This window comes from Tetrao urogallus (assembly GCF_951394365.1).
Source record: "Tetrao urogallus genome assembly, chromosome: 22".
NCBI lineage: Eukaryota > Metazoa > Chordata > Aves > Galliformes > Phasianidae > Tetrao > Tetrao urogallus.
In genome coordinates this window covers 1,554,089-1,576,929 of record NC_136835.1, presented here as the reverse complement: position 1 = coordinate 1,576,929, position 22,841 = coordinate 1,554,089, and the positions used below count along the sequence as shown (strand labels likewise).

The 22,841-nt window shown below is 56.4% G+C and overlaps 6 protein-coding genes across 8 annotated transcripts; 1 reads left to right on the top strand and 5 right to left on the bottom strand.

Moving 5' to 3' along the window:
• Positions 1 to 2,209: 2,209 nt before the first annotated feature.
• On the bottom strand, positions 2,210 to 7,743 carry BUD13 (BUD13 homolog; the record flags this gene model as incomplete). Of its 3 annotated transcripts, none has more annotated exons than XM_079545897.1 (13): positions 2,210 to 2,303; positions 2,657 to 2,738; positions 3,128 to 3,309; positions 3,539 to 3,677; positions 4,036 to 4,141; positions 4,478 to 4,571; positions 4,666 to 4,774; positions 5,105 to 5,231; positions 5,433 to 5,976; positions 6,669 to 6,726; positions 6,854 to 6,938; positions 7,402 to 7,492; positions 7,625 to 7,743. In XM_079545897.1, the coding sequence occupies 13 exons, from the start codon at positions 7,741 to 7,743 to the stop codon at positions 2,210 to 2,212; spliced, it is 1,830 nt and encodes a 609-aa protein (XP_079402023.1). The 3 variants fall into 3 exon arrangements, with proteins under 3 accessions (XP_079402023.1, XP_079402024.1, XP_079402022.1); XM_079545898.1 differs by having other exon boundaries at positions 5,105 to 5,228; positions 5,352 to 5,586; XM_079545896.1 differs by having other exon boundaries at positions 5,105 to 5,976.
• A 388-nt stretch (positions 7,744 to 8,131) lies between these two features.
• On the bottom strand, positions 8,132 to 12,543 carry ZPR1 (ZPR1 zinc finger; the record flags this gene model as incomplete). Its single annotated transcript, XM_079545770.1, has 14 exons — positions 8,132 to 8,266; positions 8,633 to 8,698; positions 8,955 to 9,041; positions 9,390 to 9,500; positions 9,621 to 9,710; positions 10,045 to 10,115; positions 10,318 to 10,384; positions 10,498 to 10,551; positions 10,738 to 10,860; positions 10,946 to 11,032; positions 11,221 to 11,291; positions 11,449 to 11,539; positions 12,106 to 12,267; positions 12,415 to 12,543. 14 exons carry the CDS (start codon positions 12,541 to 12,543, stop codon positions 8,132 to 8,134), a joined length of 1,344 nt encoding a protein of 447 aa, XP_079401896.1.
• A 271-nt stretch (positions 12,544 to 12,814) lies between these two features.
• APOA5 (apolipoprotein A5) lies at positions 12,815 to 14,453 on the bottom strand (the record flags this gene model as incomplete). Its single annotated transcript, XM_079545885.1, has 3 exons — positions 12,815 to 13,709; positions 13,823 to 13,934; positions 14,405 to 14,453. 3 exons carry the CDS (start codon positions 14,451 to 14,453, stop codon positions 12,815 to 12,817), a joined length of 1,056 nt encoding a protein of 351 aa, XP_079402011.1.
• Positions 14,454 to 15,960: 1,507 nt separating this feature from the next.
• Positions 15,961 to 17,320, bottom strand: APOA4 (apolipoprotein A4; the record flags this gene model as incomplete). The annotated part of the gene is made up of 3 exons (XM_079545884.1): positions 15,961 to 16,888; positions 17,041 to 17,167; positions 17,272 to 17,320. The coding sequence occupies 3 exons, from the start codon at positions 17,318 to 17,320 to the stop codon at positions 15,961 to 15,963; spliced, it is 1,104 nt and encodes a 367-aa protein (XP_079402010.1).
• Positions 17,321 to 18,236: 916 nt separating this feature from the next.
• Positions 18,237 to 18,709, top strand: APOC3 (apolipoprotein C3; the record flags this gene model as incomplete). Its single annotated transcript, XM_079545863.1, has 3 exons — positions 18,237 to 18,294; positions 18,366 to 18,492; positions 18,613 to 18,709. 3 exons carry the CDS (start codon positions 18,237 to 18,239, stop codon positions 18,707 to 18,709), a joined length of 282 nt encoding a protein of 93 aa, XP_079401989.1.
• Positions 18,710 to 19,274: 565 nt separating this feature from the next.
• APOA1 (apolipoprotein A1) lies at positions 19,275 to 20,541 on the bottom strand (the record flags this gene model as incomplete). Its single annotated transcript, XM_079545807.1, has 3 exons — positions 19,275 to 19,997; positions 20,197 to 20,350; positions 20,499 to 20,541. 3 exons carry the CDS (start codon positions 20,539 to 20,541, stop codon positions 19,400 to 19,402), a joined length of 795 nt encoding a protein of 264 aa, XP_079401933.1. The 3' UTR covers positions 19,275 to 19,399.
• Between the last annotated feature and the right edge of the window lie 2,300 nt (positions 20,542 to 22,841).

Here is a 22,841-nt window from a genome sequence, read left to right as displayed (position 1 = left end):
CTCAGTCTGCATCCCAGCATCTCCCAGCCATCACCTGGAACCACACACCGGGTGCAGCGACCCCCAACCCGCCCCAAAACGCTGCTCAGTTCCTCCGCATCATTTGCTAATTAAATCCCACTAATGAGAAAATCAGGATGCAGGAGCTGGCAGAGCAACGCTGCCTCCTGCGCACGCACTCCTCGCGGACTTATCACTCGTCACAGGATGTTTACAATAATTTTTAATTTGTGCAATTATTAATCATTTTTTCTATCTGCCTCATTTGCATAATAATTACTCTGCTTGGTGTTTGCCATGACTATGAATGACAGTGTTTTAAATTAAATTAAGATTTTAATATTCTTTTTTTTTTTTTTGGTTAAAGCTAATCAAAGTTGCTGTTAAGATGCCAAGAATGGCACTGTTGCCCTTCCAGAAGCAATAATCAAGAGATCCGCTTCCCAGCACCACTCACTCCATCTCCATCACCCCTCTCATCCCACAAGATCCCAGAGCCTTTTCCAATTCCTCTGCTGCCAGAACTGCTCACACACAGCCACGTCAGACAGCAGAGCAGAGCCAAAGCAGGACACAGAGCAAGGGCAATGGGACAAGCCATCCTCCCCCTTCCCCAGCCAACACATGTGCGTGCACAGGGTCACCATGGGAAGGAAGGCACACATAGGGACCAACTTGTGTGCTCAGAACTCAGGTTGGGCTCTAGGATATGCAGCACACCCCAAATACCCCTCCATCCCCAGCACACGTGTGCTGCAGCACTCAGGAGTGCTGAGCACAGCTGCACGCACACCTTGGGCATCCAGCCCTGGGCAGGGGCACCCCTCTGTGCCATAGGCACGGCCAAACCCAGTGTGCCAGCACCCTCTGCCGGCTGCCATGGCCTGGAGGGGAGAGGCAGCACTCATCCTCACCGCCCTCCTGAGGTGTGGGAGCCCTCAGCAAAGCACAGGCAGCTCTCCTCCTCTCACTGCCCGAGTCAGATGTGTGTTGGATATCTTGCACACAAAGCCAACGTCCCACACGTCAGATCCTGCAGTTGTCACAAGAGATACCAGAGCCCAGCTCTAGACTCGCAAAGAGTGGCTCTGGAGTCACTCTGAGAGGTACAGGGCAGAAGTATTCACACTCGTTTACTTGTGTCAGATCTTACTGCCCCCTCAGAGCCACCACCCCTGCACCCTGCTCCACTCTTCTGGTGCTGGTGGGACACGGCAAAGCAGCTCTGGGATGGAAGTGTTCCAACCAGCCAAGCTCCCAGCCTGTTTGCACACACACCTGATCTATCAGCAGATGAAGAGGCAGCTCCTCTGTCCCTGCTGAAGCTGCAGAGCCATTTCAAAGCCCGTACGTTATTATCCACACCAGCCATCATCGCATTTGCCAACTTGCATCTGGCAATGATACAAAAGGCTGCATTTTTATGCGTCAATTGCACCAGCTAAAGTCTCCTGTATCTCTTTGCACAGATAAATCTTAGCAAGAAGGTGTCTGGTAATAAAATTTTAATAGACATTATAAATTCAGTACTGCAGCGAACTCTGCTATGAGGCCCCCGTGGAAATAATAAACATCCGAACCTACATCTAAAATTATAAAACTGTAGCCTTTAAAATAAGTTGAGATGTTCAACTTCAATGTTTCACTTCTTTGCAAGCTCCTGAGTTGCCATCTTGGCAAAGAATCTGCTGCTCGAATCCGACCGACCTACAAAGCGAGACCAACGAGACTGCGGCTCCACACCGCCCTGCGCGGCCATGGCAACGCGACCGGAAGTGAAGGGCGGCGCAACGGCGCCAGGGGGCTGGGAAGCGGGCGGGACTTCCGCCGTTTGTGGCGCGAAGCGATAGGCGGAGCCTCGCTGAAGGGGGAAGAGGTGGGCGGGGCTTCGCCGAAGAGGGAGGGGCCACGCCGAAGGGCGGGGCTGCCAGCTCTGCCAGCGCCGCACGCTGAGATGGCTTTATTGGTGTCCAGCACAGCGCCCGCAGCCCCGCAATCCAGAAGCCGCACAAACAGCTTTTAAATACCCCCCCAAACTGCCCCCCACCAGGAGCTCCTTGCTCTCCAGGCCTACCAACCCGTTTTCTAGGATACAGAATGCCGAGGACAGCGCTTGATCCAGGCAGAGGAGCCATTACTTATGGCTCTGGCAGTGGTAGCAAGCAAATCTCAATTCAGGCATGTTGTATCACATGGTTATTTCTTCTTTCTACATGTCTTCAATGCTCCACTTGTATGCAAGCTCCTGAACTGCCTTCCTGTCGGCCATCCTGGCAAAGAACTGCTTCTCAAATCCATTGGACCTACAAAGTGAGACCAGTAAGACCATGGGCTACCATGCACGTTTTCTAAAGTCACAAAGCTTTTAAATGACATCACAAGTTTTCCTCTACTTTTGCACCACCACCTCCAGCCCAGTTTCCACCCCGATCTGTGGCTAACGGCAGGCTGTGCCTCCCATGAGCCACGACAAATCAGATTAGAACCTGGCTCCCTTCTGTCCCAGACAAGCATGTCTCCACCACCCATTTGTAACTGTTAGCATGGTAAAGGCTGAATGTGTTAAATCTCACTCACTGTAAACTCTCTGAAGCAAGTTGTATTACCATTTAGTTGTATTACCATTCAGTGATATCAGTGTATCAGGAATACCCACCTGTCCACCCCATCCCAGCGATGCCCAGGCCATATGTTAAATCTGTTGAGGGGAGGTGCTGGTCCACTGTACTTAGGTTTTTCTAGAGATAGAAACAGCAATACAACCATTTGTTACTTCAGTGCAATCTTCTGATCACATTCCCACCAACCTGGAAGGTTTACTCAGACACAAACACCGGCTGCCTATGAGCCAAAGAGCTCACAGGGGAAACTCCCAGCAATACCTTCAAACAAACCACAGTGTGCTCACTGCTTATGTCACCACATACTGCACTCTAACCTACTGAACAATAGCAACAGAAACTGCTAACGGGTCAATAAGAGAAGATGTTGCTGTGGCACTAAAGCTAGACTAGGAGTCCTTCAGGACTCAGCTGCCACGGTGACCTAAAGCTCTTCACTGAACAGCAGCTGCATTTCTATGCTCCCTGGGCTTTAAAACCCACACCAGCACACTCCATATCCACACCTTTTTCCTTGTTCTCTTTGGCTTTCCTTTTTTTGATGAACTCAGCCATTGGGTCTCCTTCCCTCTCTTGTTCTCGCAGCATTCGATCCAGATCCTCATCATCGATGTAACGGGCCAAAGGCTTTTGCATCTCTTTTATTGCATCTTCCACATTCTGCTGCTGTTGCCTCCCCTGCGCTAACCTGAAAACAGACACACAAACAAAGCTTCACCTCAAAACTACGGAATCATTTACTGTGAGCTGCTCAATTTGCAGTACTGACCACAGTCCACTGCGTGCAGCATTTCTGATAAGCACCCACCAACAAACAGGGTAAATCCACACAAAATAACCCGGTCCCAGGCACAAAACTCATTACCAACCCTCAGGCCCCAACCCTGCAAAGTGGCACGTCACCAAAATCACCTTACCCCTTTCCCCATCTGGCATACTGTTCATCTCGCTCTGACTTTGCTGCATCTTTCTGCTTCTGTTCAAGCCGTTCCTGCTCAAGGTCCCTCTTGCGGCCTGACTTGTCACGGAAGATGGTTTCTGTGTGTCGGGATTCCTCTGGGGGTAACAGATACCTTACGTCACTCACGTTGGAATGGTTTCCAGACTGTTCAATGACTGACTCATGCAATCAGCTCTTGGAGTAACGGTCTGCTCCTTCAGGACTTGCAGATGGGGCAAAAGCCTCACAGTTGTTTCATTGGCCCTTCTTTGAAATTGCCACTCAAATTTTATTTCAGAGACCCAGTGGCCTTACCTACGTGAATTCATCAGCATGCCTAGATGCCAAGCAACAGGGATGCTCTCCATCAACACCCTAACAACCAACCCTCTAAGACAAGGCCTGATATAGCATTAATAGGCAGCCAAAAGCAGAGAAAAAGCTGATGTTTGTGCAGTGGTTTTAGACCTTTACCTTCCAAGTGCTTGCTACTTCTCTCCTGCTTCCTGAGCTCCTGCTGCTCTTTCTGCAGCACGTCAGCTGACACCAAGCCGGCTTTGACCCCAGACATCATTTTGGCCTGCAAATCAAACAAGAATCACGTTTGCTGCTGGCTGAGAGCTGTCCAGTGACCCACAGGTATAATAAGGGGAAGTTTCAGGAGAAACAGCCGCGTTCCAAAACCACTTTGATGCCATCTTTGGGAACAGTTTCCACAGACCTCCAGAAAGGCAGAGGACTGAGTCAGAGCTCATCTTTCACCTACCTCACACTTTGTCTTGTTGCAAATTGACAGGCCGGCACAGCTGCATTTACAAGCTACATTTCTGCTCTACCATCTGTAAGCCATTCACGCTTTTAAAGACTTCTATCAAAGGAAGCAATTACAGCTCAGATGGAAAGACAAAACCCTTACCTTTTTGGGAGATCCCTTATCATCAGGGTACCGATGACGTGAGAGATCAGGGGGACTCCTTGAACCACGCTGACCCTTTCCAGAAGGCAGAGCCCTTTGTGGAAGAGAGAAAACTGGAGCATGAAGACTCGCTCTGAACATGTTGAAGAGGACCACGCTTATGGGAATCATTGTGGAATAGACCTGACCTGTGATTCTTCCGCTGGGGGGAAAGGTCTGCCTCAGAGGCATTTTGGGTCCCCCTTCGTGGAGGTGGAGAATCAGAGTCACGACGGAGCTTTTCTACACGGGAAGCATCTGCAACACAAACATGCATTAAGAACCATTAGAGGCCCAAACGTGGGGACACATGAGATAACCCACAGACAAATCAAAACCTTAAACGATGACAGACTGAAGAACAAGCATGCGACATCAGCCTTGAAATTCTATTCCTCCTGAACTTGGAGACAAGGCTTAAACTTTGTTTTCATTTTGGACAACTTTTTAAGACTTACCCAGACCACTTTTAGGATAAATCTTCTCTAACTAAATAAAGCATTACAAGAACTATTTTTACCAACAGAAGTGATAACCTGTCCACCACAATTCCACACTTTTGGACTATACATCCTTACACACACTCACCTTTTGTTCTACTCAGCTTTTTCTGACCTGGTGACCCAGCCCTCTTTCTCAGAGGCGGTGATGAATCTGGGTCAGAATCATACCTCCTCTTACACTGAGGGGACAGATCTGGAGCAGCCTGCTGCTTCTGACGTGACAAGGACTTATCAGAGGAGCTGTGCCCAAAATGAAGCTGCTCTCCTTGGATCTCTCCCAGCAGTGACTTACCTGTCATTTGACAGCCTTTTTTTCCCATTGCTGAACTGACTCTTTCAGGAGAGAGATCTGGGGAGTCGTGGCGCTGCCGTTTTGGTGGGGACGGGTCTGGGGAGTCGTGGCGCTTCCTCCTGGGAGGTGAGAGGTCTGGGGAGTCATGGCGCTTCCTCCTGGGAGGTGACAGGTCTGGGGAGTCGTGGCGCTTCCTCCGGGGAGGTGACAGGTCTGGGGAGTCGTGGCGCTTCCTCCTGGGAGGTGAGAGGTCTGGGGAGTCGTGGCGCTTCCTCCTGGGAGGTGAGAGGTCTGGGGAGTCATGGCGCTTCCTCCTGGGAGGTGAGAGATCTGGGGAGTCGTGGCGCTTCCTCCTGGGAGGTGAGAGATCTGGGGAGTCGTGGCGCTTCCTCCTGGGAGGTGAGAGGTCTGGGGAGTCATGGCGCTTCCTCCTGGGAGGTGAGAGATCTGGGGAGTCGTGGCGCTTCCTCCTGGGAGGTGAGAGATCTGGGGAGTCGTGGCGCTTCCTCCTGGGAGGTGAGAGATCTGGGGAGTCGTGGCGCTTCCTCCTGGGAGGTGAGAGATCTGGGGAGTCACGCTGTCGTTGCTTGCGAGGTAACAGGTTGGGGGAATCATTTCTCTCTTGTCTGGGAGGGGACAAATCTGGGGAGTCGTGACGTTGTTGCCTAAGAAAGGAGGAGAAGCTTCAAATAAGTTAGCTTATTCATTTCCATTTCTCATCTTCAGAACAGACACAGATATCAAACGGGATCTACCATTTGATCCCAGTAGGTACCAGTAGAGGGTACCAGTAGAGCTACCAGTAGGGTAAAATTCAGTGATCTGCATTACTGAGCCTCAGATTGCCCAAAACGGATCCCAGAACTCCAAGACAACTTCGATCACAGAAAAGCTCTAACTGTATCACTTCAAGCCTTCATTAACCCTTGTAACATTCAAAACTATAAACCCACTCTGTGTTCTCGAGTAATCACCTTCCCACAAAATAACACCCCATCACACCATCTTAGTCTAAACTTGTTCTGATCACAGAACATCCCGTATAATCACCTCAGAAGAGAGGCATGTTGTAACACTACCGTCCTCACTATGTTACAAATCTAGAGGCTGTCATCACTCTGACTGCTCTGATATCACAAAGGATTGCAGGATAATTCCTCATGGACTTTACAGAAACCCAAACAACATGCTAGCTGGAAGTTCTCTCCCAGCCACAGTGGATTCAGCACAGAAAAAAGGGATCCTCATGGAAGCTACTTCTCACACTTTGCTGCAGACCTTGAAACTGCAGAACGAGATGGATGAAAGCACAAAAAAGGATCAATCAATGCTAGAGCTTGTAGCTGGACATCCGTACCTTGTGGTAGGTTTGGCAGGTGCTGAAATATCTGAGCTCTGTGAGTCTTCATTCTGGTCTGAACAAAAAAAGCAATCGGTAAGCAATCATCATTAAGGTTCTTTATAATTCCTTGTATTTCCTAATTTCACTGTTTAGAACTGCAAAAACATTCAGGCAGAAACAACAGCAAGATCCACCCTCACCTCCTAAAAGCTTCCATTTAGTGTTTGTTCGGAACTCCTCCATGAGCTTCACTTCATTCGGACGCTCATCAATAAACTCTGCCACCTGAAGGTAAGAGAACAGATCAAACAACACAGCTTTAAAAAAATAAAGAAAAGGATCAGCTATTATAGAATCACAGAATGGCCTGGGCTGCAAGGGACCTCAAGGGTCACCAACCTCTAACCCTTCTGCCACAAGCAAGGCCACCAACTTCCACATTTCATAGCAGCCCAGGCTGCCCAGGGCCCCATCCAACCTGGCCTTGAACACCTCCAGGGACTCGGCAACTATTCCCGCACTAGAAAGAACGGATCCAAGGGTTTTGCTTGCAGCCTCTCTCTCTCTTCTCTTCCTACATTCCCAGCCAGGACCCAGCACATTCTATAGCCGTTCCTCACTCTGCCTCACCCCGCCCGGCCGTTTTAAAGCTCTTACGGCCATCACGCACGCCCAGCCTCCCGCTTTCGCTGTTTGTAAACAGTTCAATCGTAACGGCTCCATAACGGCCCCCGGCCCAGCTCCTCACCACGGGCACGTCGCTTTCGTCCTCCTCCTCTTCCTTCTCAGGTACAGCGGCGATGCTGCTCCAGCCCACGTCGTCATCTACGATCCGCATCCTGAGTGCGGACAGAGGGCCGCCATCAGCGGATCGCCCGACCGAGGCCCGCAAGCCGCGCCGGGATGGGGGAAGGAGATGGGAGGCCCCAGGGGAGGCCGTGACCCGCTCGGGCCGTGCCGCCCGCACTCACCCGGCTCTGCCGGAGCCGCTCGGCGGCTTCTTCTTGCGGCGGCGGCGGGGCTGAGCGGCGGGAGAGCCGCTGAGGTAGCGCTGCAGGTACTGCGCTTTGGAGATACCCTGCGCGGCCATGGCACCGGGACCGGAAGCGAAGAGCAGCAAAAAGGCCCGGGAGGGCGGGACTTCCGCTGAGTTGTGGCGCGTAGCGATAGGCGGGGCCTCGCGAAAAGGGGCGTGGGATAATGGGCGTGGCTTCGCCGAACTGGGCGGGGCCACGCCGAGGGGCGGGGCTTCCAGCTCCACCTGCACGCGCCCGCATGCTGAGATGGCTTTATTGGCGTCCAGCACAGCGCCCGCAGCCCCGCAATCCAGAAGCCGCACAAACAGCTTTTAAATACCCCCCCAAAGTGCCCCCCACCGGGAAGTTCTTGTTCTTCAGGCCTGCGAGCCGCCGCCAGCAGCACGGGAAGGAACAAGTTCTGCTCCTCAGAGCATGGAGGGGCTGCTTTGCACCGTGCTGCTACCGGCCCGAGGCGGGCGCTGTCTCATAGCCCTCAGTCTTCATGTCATTGAGGCCCAGGTCTTCGTTCTGCTCAAATGTGCGTTCGTAGTGCTCCACCTTCAGCTCCGGGTCCTCCTCTGGGGCGTACACATTCTGCAGGGAGAGAAAAGCTTCTTGCACACCGTGCCCGAGCCTCAGGCTACAAATGCTTCATCAGTGCTGCAGGGCTGCAGGCAGGATTTAAATCCAACTCCAGCACTGAGGATAAAACCTTCATGCCACAGACCTCATCATTCAGTCCAGACAGGACAACTAGACTCCCTGATACCACAGAGCTGACACCGCTCCCACCTCCCTTCCCACAAAGCCACAAGCAGTTTTCTTCTGGGCAGAGCCTACACGAACCCACTCAGTACTGCAGCCCGAAACAAACCCTGACAGCCAACACACATCAAGGACACGAAGAAAACACACTCAAGCTGCTCAGAATACTTCAAGTCTGACTGCATGCCACCGTACCTGAAGATAGCTGTTGCCTGCAGGGTCATCCATTATGAAGACTGCCTTTGTCTTCCCTTCTATTATCTGCAGAAAGAGAGCACATGTCAATACTTCTAATCCTTCAGTACTTCCAGCACCGACAGATTCATGGCATGCTTCAGAGTTCTGACATCTTCCCCAGAAACAGCAACAGCTTGACAAGATGTGACGGCACAAAGGCCAAGGGTGGAACAGCTTGAAGAGGTACGGCGACACTTGCCAAGGAGTTAACACACTTCAAAGCAGCAAAAACGGTGGCAAAACCACGTTACAGCTCATTGAGACTTCAGAGGACACTTACCTCCTGCAATCTGCCAATGAACTCCTGCAGCTTTCCTGTTTTGCTTGGAGTAGAGCTGTCCCCCAAGGTGAATGGGTTTCTCTCAACCTGGAAGAGCAGACACGGGCATTTATGCAGCACAGGAGAAAGCCAGCACCAAAATCCCCGTGCCACAGGCAGACTAAATATTAGTACAGAGGGGTCTGAGCTCTGCTGGGTGTTCAGAACTGCCCCTCAGGCAGAGTGCAAGGATTCAAGCTGACAGCATGACCAAGTCTGACCCCTGCTGCCACCAAAGCAGTGGGGTACAGGAGCTGGAGACAAGAATCCACAAGTGTAACTGACACACTATGATGCAAAGGTAACACGAAGCCCACAGAGGAGTGCAATGCTCCACCTTGAGTAAAACAAGCCCCTTTGGCAGGGTTCCACTGGAAGACAACAAGAACCACTCACCAAGTCTTTGATATCTTTCAGCAACCCTTCCAGAGTGGTGAATTTCCCTCCCAGTGCTCCCATTCCCAGCTCAAACTCCAGCTCTGGAATCTCCACGCTGCACGTTTCTGACTGCAACAGAGACCTCCACGTGAATCCTGACAGCCCCACTCCTCAGGGAACAGCGAGGCCACCGTGCACCCGCCACAGGAGCCAAAGAGGGAGGGAGGGAAACACGTGAAGGCTCATTACCTTTAGGATGTCTCTCGTCAGGTCTGAAGGATCTGTAATTCTGAAGGTAATCCTGGTGCCTCGGGGTTCAATTGCTCCTCCAGATTTCACCTAGGAACATGTGGCAGTCAGCAGATGGGACTTTTGTACTTGAGTCAGGCCAGGATGCTCGTGAAGGGCCTGCCATGGCTGCTCAGCTTGCTGAGCGTTGCAAAGGCTACTCCAGGCTTGGGGACAGCCCCTCAAAAGCAGGGAACATCACAGGTCTGGAGATGGATTATCCTCATTCATTACATGGAGCTTTTCCAGACACAATATTTTCTCCCTTCACAAATTTAACGAACACAGGACCCTGGCCAACAACTCTGAGAAACTCCCCATCAAGGCACAGAAGAACACACTCCCCAACACCCCCCAAAAATATATATATATGTCAATAGTTTACCTCATTTGTTCTGTGCCCACAGGAGTCACAGTTTGTGGCCATGATAATCACTTCCTTGAAGTGTGGGATTTCTGGAGCAGACAGTCAAGGAAAATTCATCAGAAGAAGAATCTAAGAGTGGCCTGCAGCTTCTACTAGAAATAATTTATTTGTGCCTTATGGATGCTGCAGGAGTAGGTCTAGGTCAGCTCACAAAGCAGCCCATACCCTGGCCTTTGCACAGACTCCAGCAGAAAACACCCATCTGAGCCCGTGCCACCCCTCAAAGGATACGCACTAGCTTCATGTTTGTGTCAGCCGGAGCGTTGCACTCAGGGCAGTTGGTGTTGAACTGCAGTACCTAAAGCACAGGAACGAAAAGCACAGTCAGGGAGCATCAGCCGGCCCTGCAAGCCTGTCCCACGTGCCAGTCACCTGCACAGAGCCCTCACTGCATTGCAAAAAATCACTCACCTCGTTCCTCAGATCCTCTGCAGAATCAGCTGGCTTCTCATCCGATTCCTCTTCCTGCAACAGAAGGTTTTTAGCTTCTACCTGTGCCTCCTCTCTAATTCAAGGTCTCCCAGGTAGCAAGGGGTGGATGGGAGCACACCAAGGCCAGCTGGTCTTGCGTGGAAGGAAAGTGGACACCACTCCACCAGCAGAGGAGAGGGCAAGGCTGAGCAGGAAGGGAACACAACACCTCCACGTTACCTCAAGACCCAACATAGCAGCCTGCTGGGGAGTCCGCTTGTAATAAGTGACTACAAGAGCTTCATCTTTCTGAGGTGCATGGGGATTCTCCACAAAGCTGTTCCCTGAAGGATCATCTATGATCTATAGGAGAAGAAAGCCAGAGGAAGCCTTAAGAAGCCAGCCCACTCCTCCAACAGAACGGGTCTGCACTCCTGGACATACTTACGAACGTGAAAGGGGAATGCACTTCTTTCAGCTGCTTTAACCTACTAATGAAGTCATCTATTTTACTTGCCACCTCTTTGTCTGTTGCCTGCAAGAGGACACATTGGAGACTGATATCAGGGGAACCCAGAGCTGAAGACAACACTGCTGACAGCACAAACCAGAGCTCATGATACATTTAGCAGAGTGTAAAGCCAGTAGGTGAGGGATTACAAAGTAAACAAGCAAAAAAAAACCAAGCAGCTCTCAGAAAATTCATCTTTCACAGCATCTTACCCTGCGGACAGGCTGGTCCTGCTCCAGACCCATAACAGCTCTGTCAATTACGCCTTCAATGGTGGTAAGAACTTGACAGGGAAAGAAACAGAAGCTGCATTAAGTACAGCCAGCAGTTTTCCCAAACCTGACAGCTTGTCCTGACAACACACCGACAGGAGGGCTGTTCCTCAAACACTGCCTACTACACAACAGAGGCATGCAAAGGGGCACAGGCCACATACCCACCTCCCTTCTGGGAGAAGGCAGGGATCTCAAAGTCCAGCTCTGGAATTCGAACAGTGGCACAGTCAGTCTTCACAATCTCCCTGTTCATATCCTGCACACAACAGTTCACAAGCAGCATTAGGACCAGGAGCTTCCACATCCTAAGTGCCCACACTGGGGCATACAGTTCTTGCAGAAGAAGCAGCAATAGTTTGAGGGCACCCTCTTTGCTGTGAGGCAGAAACAGAACAAATGTCCCATTTCAGTTTGAAGTTACACTTTCAGAGACCATCCAACAGGCAGCTCAAACTCCTGCCTCATCCACCCACTCAGGATGGGCAGATTCCTCACAACCTCTGCAGATCTGGGGAGAGAGCTGCAGGCACTGCTCACTGCAGACACCAGAGCGAGGGAGCAATGAGCAAGCAAGATAAATGCAACATGCGGGAAGATAATTCTTATGCACACAAGTGCATCAGTAACACATACGTTTTGGGATTAAGTGGCTCATTGGAGGAGAAAAAAATAAAGTGATTTCTCAAACGACACAAGAGCTTTTATTCTCAAGAGCAACACATGAGGAATAAGGGCACACATAGGGCAGCTCTGAAGCAGCTCCCCACCTCCCTTTGGTACAGCCCAGCTGTTTGCTGAGAGGAGCCGGGATGTGCTGCTCACCTGCCGGGAGGCCACGGCCAGGGCACAACGCACGCCCTGCTCCTGGATGCGGCCCGCCGACTGGATCTCGGTGTTGGACCAGGAGCAGCTCTCGCAGGTGAAGGAGCTGACGATGATCTCTTTGAAGAAGGGGATCCTGGTCAGCAGGAGCCGCGTCACCCCCTGCAGCAGCGAGGAGCCCGATGGAGCCGGGCGCGGCCTGCACGGCCCTGCGGGGCTCCATCCCCACACAGCCCCCAGCTCCGGCATCCCACAGGCCTCGCTCCCCCAGCACACCCCTACACCCGTCCCCACCCTTTCCACCCTCACGTTGCGGTAGCAGTTCATGCACAGGGACTCGATCTCCGCCGGCTGCTGCTCGCCATCCTCAGCGCTGAGAGGCCGGAACAGGGCAGCCCCCCCGGCACCGGCCGCCTCCACCGCGCCAAGCGCCGACATGTTGGCCGGGCCGCTCCCAAAGCGCCTGCGCGCCGCGCGAACACGTGATGGGGGCCGGTCACGTGACGGAGAAGGCGCGTACGGCGTAGGTGATCACGTGACTGGGAGTGAAACATCACGTGATTTGAAGTATTGTGTGATTGGGTTGGATCACGTGAGTGGGGGAGGTCACGTGATGGGGAAGCAGAGGGACGGTGATGGCGGCGGAGGAGGCGAGGCGTGGTGGCTCGGAGCCTTTATTGCGCCCGGCCCCGCTCCCCGTGCCCGGCCGTCAGGGCGCATCCCCGCCGCGCTCGCTCAGGCTGTGCGACAGATCCCTCCACAGCGCGTCCAGGCTAGCCCGCAGGTCCTCTAGTGGGGCCGGGCTGCCCGCAGTCTCCTCCGGGTAGTGGGGCCGGGAGGACAGCTTCAGCCTCATGTCCTCCGTCTCCTGGTGCACGGCGCGCGTGAAGTCCTGGATCTGGAGATAGGTGTCCCTGCGGAACTCCTCGATGCGTTGCTGCACCTCGCTGGCCATCTCCTCGGCATAGCGCTCCCCGGGGCGGCTGGGGCGAAGGCTGAGCTTGGCCTTCAGCCGCTCCAGGTTGCGCTGGATGTTGCGGTGCAGATCCCGTGCGTTCTCCGTCAGCTTGGCGGACAGCTCACGGATGTGCTGGTTGAGCTGCTCCGGGCTGGCGGGGCTGTGCGGGACCACGTTCCTGTGCAGCTCTTCCACTGAGCGCTGGATCTCGCTCACCAGCCTGTCGGCGTACGGCTGGAAGATGTCCTTCACCTGGTCCGTGTGGAAGGCGATCTTATCGGCGTAGTGAGCCATGAAACGCTGCACTTCATCCACTCCGTCCAGTAGCTGAGCCGCCACGTTGCGGCTGGGCGTCAGGTGGCGCTGCAGCTCCCGTGCACGGAGGGACACCTGGTCCAGCAGCTCCTCAGTGAAGGGCTGCAGCTGATAGCGGAGGTCTTCCAGGTGCTTGCCGACTCTGTGGTGCACGTCGTCCACGTAAGGGGACAGTTTCATTCTCAGACTCTCCAGCTCCTTCCTGATGAGCTTCCGCAGGCTGTCAGAGTCGTGGTACAGCCGTGGCTGGATGCCTCTGTTGAGAGGCGCCAGCTTCTCAAGGAAGTTCCCCACATTGCTGACTCCATCCTGGAGGCTTTCCTTCAGGCTTCTGTACAAGGCAGCAGTCACAGTTAATAAAGCACCACTGACTTACAGGAAGGGCACGAGCTTTACATCCGGCTCCTCTCAGAGTGGTGTGAGCCCCAAAAGCAGGATACTCACGTGAACTCCCTGCCCAGCTTGCTGCCCTGTGCCTGCTCTAGGCTGTCCTTGTCGCTGGTCAGCTGGCTGAGGTAATCCCAGAAGCCATTCTGTGCCAGCTCGGCTGGTGACACTGCAAGAAGAAGAGCAGTGGTTATTGCAGCAGCCCACAGAACTGGGGATGCAGAGCAAAGCTTGAGAAAACACAGAGCAGATGGGGTGGATGGATGTGGGTGTGCGGTACGGGTGCTCTTGGGCTTCATCGCATGTTCCACCAGTTCTGTGTTACCTGGGAAGCCACCCCTGAAGTGGCTGAGGGACACGGCAGCTGGGGCTTTGTGCTCTGCAGGACCCCGTGCCCACAGCAGCCGCCAGCTGCCTGCTGCTGACTCGCTCTGAGTCACGAGGATGGGAACAGGTCGGCACACGGCGGTCATGGCGCGGGTTCAAGGGAACTCAGAAACCCATCACGGGGCCGGAGCAGCTGTGCCATGTGAGCGTGGCCACCTCTGCTCTGCGGTGGCTGTTGCCAGAACTCCCCCACACCCCTTTTCCACCCCATTCCTGTGCCGCCAGGCAGCCTGGAGCCACGCAGACACCAACCTGGCAGGGTGGCCAGGAGGGTGAGCAGAAGCGCAGCCTTCAGTGACATGATCTGCTGGGCCAGCAAGCTGCAACACTACAGGATAAAGAGAGAAGATGAGCGTTAATTCATGCCACAGTCTCTGTCCCGTGGGCCATGTGTCCCTATGTTTCGCTCCCCAGTTTTACCTCACTTCTGGAGTCGGGAGTAGCGCTGCTCCTGCGTGGGGCTGCCCAGCGAGGTCAGACACGTTCTGCCAGAGGCCAGGTGTCCCCAGTATGGGGAGCGCAGCGAGGCTGCACCTCTGCCCTGCACCTGGCTGCTGTCACCTCTTGCTGCAGCCAGGCACGGGCTCACTTTATATACCCATCTGCGGGCGGCAGAAGAGCTCGGAGATAAGCGCATCCACAGGGGTAGGCTTTTTGGACCTCACTCCATGTAAATACAACGTGGAGGTCCAGCAGCGTGCCTGGGGGATGACGTGAGTGCCCGTCACCTGACTGCTGCACGTGCCCTGCACCAGCTGGACTGCAGCCATCCGGCCTGACCTTAACCCCCAGAGCTGCAGTGAGCCCTCCCCGTTCCCCCAGCATCTCCCAGTGGGCGGATTGCTGGTGCGTTGGTGTGTGTTGTTGTCCCAGCGATAATGGGCCATCGCTGTTTGTTCTGTGGGCTTCTCGGGATGGAGCTGACCTTTGCTCCCATCTGACCTTTGTATCTCGGGGCAAATTCCTTGTGTGTGGGATGAGGGGTCTGTTGTGCAGGGAATGGGAGAGCAGAGCAGGGAGTGCCCGGGCCAGAGAGCGCTCCTGGGATGTGGGCTGCTTGATTGCAAGTTATGAGCAACTGCTTCCCTACAGAATGCCAAAGACTCCGTGGCTCTATATATTTCTTTTACCATTTTTCCTCCAGTGCTCTCAGTGCAGGTCTTGGACCCTCTGCTCTGAGCAGAAGAGGGCCCAATGCACGGGCTGCTGTGGGGCTGCTCCTGCCTGGCTGCTGACCCCAGGCTTTGAAATATTTGCTCTGAAGCAACCCAGCAAACAGGGGCAGGAGTAGACCTGCTGGAACCAGGCACCTCCAGCACTGCCTCCATCCAGATGATGCTGGGGCTGGGGGCCAAAGTCCAGCCTTGTTCCCTGCTCTGTGCAAACACCACTGCATGCAGGGTTACCTCTGGGGGTACTCTGCCAATGTGCAGTGCCCCATCTGGATCATCTGTGTCACCCATCCTCAATGGGATGGAGCTGGGGGCCAGGGTCCTGCTGGGGGCAAGGGGCTGGAGCAGGGCAGTGTAGAGCTGCGGAGTGCCTGCCAGGCTTGGGGTTCTGCTAAGGCCCGGCCTGGGGAGTGGGGTGCTCAGGTTTATGCTTTCACCTCCAGAGCCCCAAGCAAGCCCACGTACCACCCAGACTACGATGTGGTGACATCCCAGGCTTCAGTTCAGGCTCCCTGGGACCCAAATTTGGAGGTCACCTGGAGGCCAGGATGGCTGCAGAAGGACGAACACAGACCACGGGGTGCATCACAAAGTGCCAGTTTATTTCTCGTGAGCGCTCCGAGTGCCGGGGAGGGCTCAGCTCTCCGCCTGCTCTGTGGTGCTGAGGAAGGTGGCCACCTTCTCCCGCACCTCCTTCTCCAAAAGGTCCAGGTGGTCCTCCACGCCAGCAGTGCCCGAGTCCAGCTTCTGCTTCATCTCCTCCAGCCGTTGCACCAGCTGCTGCCGGAAGCTCTCGCTGATGGGTGCCACTTGCTGCCGGAACGCCTCCACCGTCTGCGCCAGGCGTTCATCCAGCTGCTGTGCCAGCGGGGTCAGCCGCTGCCGCACGGCCTCAGCATCTCCACTCAGCGCCTGCTGCAGCTCCTGGGCCAGCGGGCTGAGCTGGGCACGCATCTCCTCCGAGCTGGCAGCCAGGCGGGAGCGCAGCTCCTCGGCCGCCCGCTCCATCTGCACGGTGAGGCTCTTCAGCTGCCGGTTGAGGCCGTCCTGCACCTCCTGTGCATAAGGGCTGAGCCCCTTGCGCAGCCCCTCCACGCTCTGCACCACCTGCTCCTTCAGCTCGTCGGCCAGCGGCGTCAGCTGCTCCTTCAGCCCCTCCACGCTGCTGTCGATCTGCTGCTGCAGCCGCTCGGTGTAGGGGCCCAGAGAGGCCTGGATGCTGCCGGCGTTGTCCTGCAGCCGCTCCCGCAGCTCGGTGGCAAAAGGCTCCAGCGCCCGCCGCAGCTCCCCGGTGCCGCGGTCCACCTGCGAGCGCAGCTCGTCGGCGTAGGGGCTCAGCTTGGCCTGCAGCTCACGGATGTTGGTGCCGATCTGCTGGTGCACCTCGTCAGCATAGGGAGCCAGCTTGGCCTGCAGCTCGGCCAGCTCACGCTGGATCTGCTCCTTCAGCCGCTGCGAGTCCTGCACCAGCTGTGCCTGCAGCTCCGTGGCAAAGGGCACCAGGCGCCGCTGCAGCTCCTCAGCATAGGAGTTCATGCTCTGCAGGTTGCTCTGCAGCAGGGTGCTGTGGAAGGTGGCAGTCAGTGCTCTGTGTCCAACACCCAGAGCCCAGCGCTGGGTGCCCTGCATCCAACTCAGCACCCATCTCCCAGCACTCAGCACCCCGCACCCACCCCCTGCCCGCAGCCCCAGTGCCTCGGTGGTCCCTCCGCTCACTTGAGCTGCTTGGTGATCTCAGCTTGCTGCAGTTGGTCCACGGTCTCCTTGGCATTGCTGCCCAGCTCGGTGAAGTACTTCCAGAGCACAGTGGCCACCTGGTCAGGGCTGACGTCGGCCCGTGTCCCTGCAGGCACACAGGGGTCAGAGTTGCCTCCCTCCCACCCCGAGGCACAGCCACGCGCTCAGCCCCACCATCCCCCTGCAGGACGGGACCCTGCGCTGCCTCACCTGCCACAGCCAGGAGCACCAAGAGGAAGGCAGCCGCTTTCGGCGACATCCTGAGTGCTGCCAGCAAGGCTCCTTGTGCTGCTGCGGGTTGTGGGACGTGCTGTGCCAGCAGCACCTGCTGCTATTTATGCATCCAAGCAGCCACGCCGGCTTCCACGCAGGCCTGCACCGCAGCTTGGACTTTAGCAAGGTCACGACGTGGAAGCGCCTGACGTGTGCGAAGAGCTGAGATCATCGCGGCGCCCGGCGAGGTGCCAGGGATCAGCACTGCCAGGGTGTGTGGGTACAGCCTGCAGAGGGGGGGTACAAGGAGCTGAGAGCCTATTGGGGCAGGAAGGGGACAGAATGGGGATGGAGGCAGGCGGGGACGCCGCGCTGAGGCACAGTGTGTGGCTGCAGGGTGACGGCGAGGTGCAGGGAGCCACGGCTGTGGCCCCATCTCTGGGTGTTTGGGGTTGAGGACACAGGCTGGGCATTGCCACCCAGCCCCCTGCTTTTGCAGCCCCCACCCCAAGCGGAGCCATCCCTGCAGCATCCCCTGCTTGCAGCGGGTGCCACTGGATGTCACCCTTGTGCTGCGTGTGCCCCTGCCGGCCCCACGCATGTCCCCACGGCCACCCTCACCCCACACACGTGTGTGCACGCATGGACAGTCCCCAGCCTTGGCCCCTGGGGATTTCTCAACCCCTGCTGGGGGAGAAGAGGAGCCCATCCAGAGCAAATCTGGAAGTGGGGAAAGGGCTCCGAGGCTGGGCCCCCTTCCTGCGGCCGCACCACCACTGACCTTTGCACAAGCAGCCGTTGGAGAGGATATAAAGTGGGAACTCGGGGCAGCCCCCACTGAGCAAAGCCAAAGCACAGCGTGGCCAGGTGAGTGTGGGGCCCCCAGGACCGGGACCGACACCAGGGGATGGAGCCGGGTGCCACACCTGACCCCACACCAATGCTCTGCTCTCTCCCCAGCCATGAAGGTCTCCATCCTGTTCCTGCTCATCTGCATGGCCATCCTGGCGGTGGGAGCACGTAAGGGTGATGGGGAGTGAGGGGACAGTGGGGTTTGTGGTGCACCGTGCCCATGCTGTTTGTGCTTGCAGGAGCTGATGCTCTGGATAAGACAGACGTGGTGGTGAAGAAGGTGCAGGAGTACGTCAAGCAAGCCACGGAGGCAGTCAAGACGGCCTTCACCACAGTGCAGGAGTCAGAGGCAGCTCAGCAAGCCAGGTGCCACCACGTGCCCCACAGCACCCCGTACCCCACTGACCCCCAGCGCGCCCCTGGCACGGGGCGGGGGGAGTGGAGCTGAGCACTGCCAGAGCCCTCTCTGACGTGGTCCCTTTGCAGGAGGTGGCTGTCGGACAATGCCAACCTGGTGAAGCAGCAGCTGGCACGGCTGAAGGAGCAGCTGGCCGAACTCTGGAAGCTGACGCCGACCTCGTAGCCCAGCTGTGGGCTGGTGGGGGCTGACTGGGTGCAGGTCCTGCCCCCCATCCCACACGCAGCACCATTTCCCTTTTGTTGTGGTTCTTGAAATAAAGTGGAGCTGGAGTGAGATGGCTGTGTCACTGCAGTGGGGGGGAGGGGGGAGGAGGAGAGGGGAAGGTGGGCTGGGGGTGCTGAGCGCTGCGCTGCACCATGGACTGCGGTGTGGAGTGGTGATGAGATGCGTAACCCCACTGTGAGCCTGGTGTTCAGCTGACACCCAGCTGGCCCCCAGCCCAGGGTGGGGTTCTTGAAGTGCTCAGCACAGGGCTGGTGGCACAGGGGGAGCTCCCAGCCCAGCGTCACTGTGATCACGTCCTGAGCAGAGCTGGGACTGGCACTGTGGGGATCAGTGGTGGCTGGGGAACAGCTAACCCTAAACCTTAACCCTAACCCATCCTGCAGCCCCCCAGCCCTCGTCCTATTGCCCCCTGCCCCAAGGACCCATCCCCACTCCTGGCTTAGGTCCCCTTCCCCAGCATCCACTGCAAAGACTGAGTGAGCTCCAATAACTTAAGTCACGTTTATTTGACAAAAGAATGGCAAAGCTGAGACGGTCTCCGGGTCAGGGGGGGAGAGGAGGGTAAGGGGGGTCCCCGAGGACTCCCGGGGGCCGGCATGGCCTGGGGTCAGTCCCTGGGCCGGCAGCTCAGGCCACGGTCTTCTGGAGTTCGTCCAGGAGGGTGATCAAGCGGTTCTTGAGGTTCTCAGCATAGGGGGTGAGGCGCTCCCTGAATTCCTGCACCAGAGGCGTCATCTTCTCGCGCAGATTGCTGAGCTGCTCCACCACCTTGGCCTGGTACTCGGCAGCCTGGGGGATGCCCTTCTCGCGGATCTCCTCCAGCTTCTGGCTCAGCTTCTGCCTCAGCTCATCGCTGTACGGCGCCAGGTTCTTGCGCAGCTCCTCCACGTGTCCGCGCAGACGATCCCGCGCCTCCTCGGCCACCGGGGTCAGCTTGGCCTGCATCAGCTCCACCTTCTGCTTGGTGAGCTCCTTCAGCTCCTGAGCCACGGGGGCCAGGCGCTGGCGGTACTGCTCCAGCTCCTCCGTCCACTTGGTGGAGAACTGGTCCAGGAAGGGCCGGATCTTCTCCTTCACCTCCTCCAGGTCCTTGGTCAGCTCAGCACGCAGAGACTCGGTGTCCTTCAGCCACATCTCACGCACCTCCTTGTAGTAGGGAGCCATGTCCTCACGCAGCTTGGCAGCCGCGGCACCCAGGGTGTCCAGGTTGTCAGCCAGCTTCAGGCTGGGGAGAGCGGCACGGGGTCAGACATGGTGTGGGGATGTGGGGACATGGGGACATGAGGTGACAGGGACATGGGAACATGGAGACACAGGGACACAAGGACATGGGAACATGGGGGCATAGGGATATAAGGATAGTGGGACATGGGGACACAGAGACATGGGGACACAGAGACACCACCACGCATCCCCCCCCTTACTCAAGCTGTTTGCCCACAGCAGAGGACTCGAACTGGGCGATGGCATCCTTGCCGCTGGCCTTCACCGTTTCCAGGTAGACGTCCACCATATCCCGAATGCGGTCCAGGGGTGTCTTGGGGTCATCGTGCTGCCAGAAGGAGCGGGCCTGGGTGCCTGCAGGGACAGACGGAGTGCTGGGGGCGGCAGAGGGGAAGATCCCACTCCAGTGCCGTGCCCAGGAGCTCCGGGTCGGAGCCCCACCACCGGGGAGCTGCGGGCTCCGTGGGGCTCAGCCCATCCCCACTGCCCCGTTCGGACGTACCCGTCAGGAAGAGAACAGCGAGGGTCACCAGCACGCCTCTCATCTTCGGGCTGAACCTGAGGGCAGAGCGAGAAGTTGGGCTCGGGTTGGCCCTGTGTAGGACCGGAGCCCCGAGTCGGCTCAGAGCCCGGTGCCGCGGAAGGTCCCGGCGCACGGCGCGGCTCTTACCGGCGCTCTCCTGCCGCCGCTTCGCACCGCTCGTCCCGTGTGAGCCCGCAGCTTCCCCACCGCCGCTATTTATGCAGGAGGGGCAGTTCCCGCAGGAGATAAGCCGGCGCTGCAGCCCAAGAAATCGCTCCCCGGCGCGGGGCGATGTGGCGCGTAGAGTTCAAGGATCGCGCACACGGCCCGGGAGAGCGCGCCAAGGAGCGCCGGTTTGGCAGAGCCTCGAGCAAACAGGAGCTCCCCGGGGATGCGGCGTTGGCCAAGGAGATGTTTACGCTGCGGGTGACCCAGATTCCGAGCCCCGTCGAGGCCCCTCGCAGCCCCCGGGGGTCGGCACGGAGCCCGGGCACCGGGTTTGTACCCGCAGGGATTTGGCCGCCCGGACCCCAAACCCTCGTTCTCCTCCCGCCGCCGCCGTGGGTCCCCACCGCATCCTTCGCCGGGACGGAGACCACCCCCCTTCTCCCCTCTGCCCCCCCCGCTGCTCCCACCTCTCCCGCGTCCCGCCGGGCCCCCGACGCGGAGGGCTGGAGCTGCGCCCCGCTGCTGCTGGGTGCCCGCTGCCGTCAACGGACCCGAGCGGTGGGGCTCGGGTTCAGCCCCGAGCATCTGCAGCACGGGTCCACATCCCGGCCTCGACCCTACGTGAGCAACGTAACCCCAGCGCCAGGGCTGAGCCTAAAGGAGGCTTGAGTGGGGGGCGCAGACACGGGCACGGCCCCTAGGTAATGCTGCAGAGCCCACAGGAACGACAGACGGGCTGGTTAGGGGATGGGTTGGTAATGGATTGGAAGGTGAGCGGATGGGCTGGTTACTGACTGCTCTGGTTAGGGGATGGGCTGGTTAACAGATGCACTGGTTAGTGGACGGGAAGGTTAGCGGACACGCTGGTCAATGTCTGGTCCGGTTGGTGATGGGAAGGTCGGTGGATGCAGCAGTTGGTGGACGGGCCGGTTAATTGGCCGGTCAGCGGGGGCACTGCTTAGTGCAGGGTCGGTCGATGCCGTGGCGCAGCCCTGAGCCCACATCCACACCTCCAACGCCCTCAGCCCACCTCCAGGAGCGGCTGTGCCCTCCCGGCTCTCCTCCCCCGGCTGCAGCTCCGGATTTTCCCCATCGGAGCTCCTAGGGAAGCCGGGTTTGGGCAGGCTGCACCCGAGGGGGGGTTCGATGGGCAGCGCCGCCCTTTCCTCTGCGGGCAGCACAACGCGCTGCGCTCCCGGCCGGCGCTGCGGCCCATCCGCCCCCAGCGTTGAGCAACAAGGCAAACAGAGAGCGAGGGAAGATCATCATCATGGTTTTATTTGTCATGATCCCGCTGTCCGAATAATTGACGAGTTGCAAGTGACCCACAAAAAAAAAAAAAAAAAAAAAAAAAACACCGACAAAAAAATGGACCAAAGATCGACTGAAATTTCCTTGTGTTTTTTTTTTTTTTTCTTTTCTCCTTTTTTTTTTCTTTTTTTCTTTTTTTTTTTTAGTCCAACATAAACGAGGAAGAAAAAAAAAATACTTCTGACATTTCCAAAAAACAGAAATAATAGCAAAGTATATTAATATACATTCAACATATACTGCGTATTGATTACTACAATACAAAGCCATGATAAAAAAAAAAACAAAACAAAACCAAAACGGAACCAAACCGAAAAGTGTGATACTGCGAAATGGCACCGAAATGGCACGGTTACAAGCGAGTCCCTGCTGTGCTGGGCGCTGACTGAGGGCGGCCGACTCTCCCAGGAATACAGTGTCGTGTAAACAAAAGGAAAACGAACCAAAGGCGCAGAGCAAAAGGCTTTCGGCGCCTCCTCCCCCCCAGGAGCTGCGGCTGCCAGCTGGGGGCTCTTCCTCCTCTCCAGCTTTCCAGCCTGTGAATCCATTCAGCGTCGTTTTCCCGGGGCTGGGGGCAGGCGTTGGTAGCCATAGCGAATTAACCTCTGCCATGCTGGTTTCACACTTCCTTCTGTGCAAATTCGGGAGGGCTGGGTCGATTCTTTTATTATTATATATATCTATTTTTTAAATACTCCAAAAGTGTCATTAAAGAAGGATTTCAGGTGTAGCTTCAACGTCCCAAAGGCAATGGTGACGCCACGCGCTCCCCAAGGCCTGGATGCTGGGGTGCTTTGCTTTCTCTCAGCCAAGGAAGGAACAACAAGAAGAACAAAGAAGAGA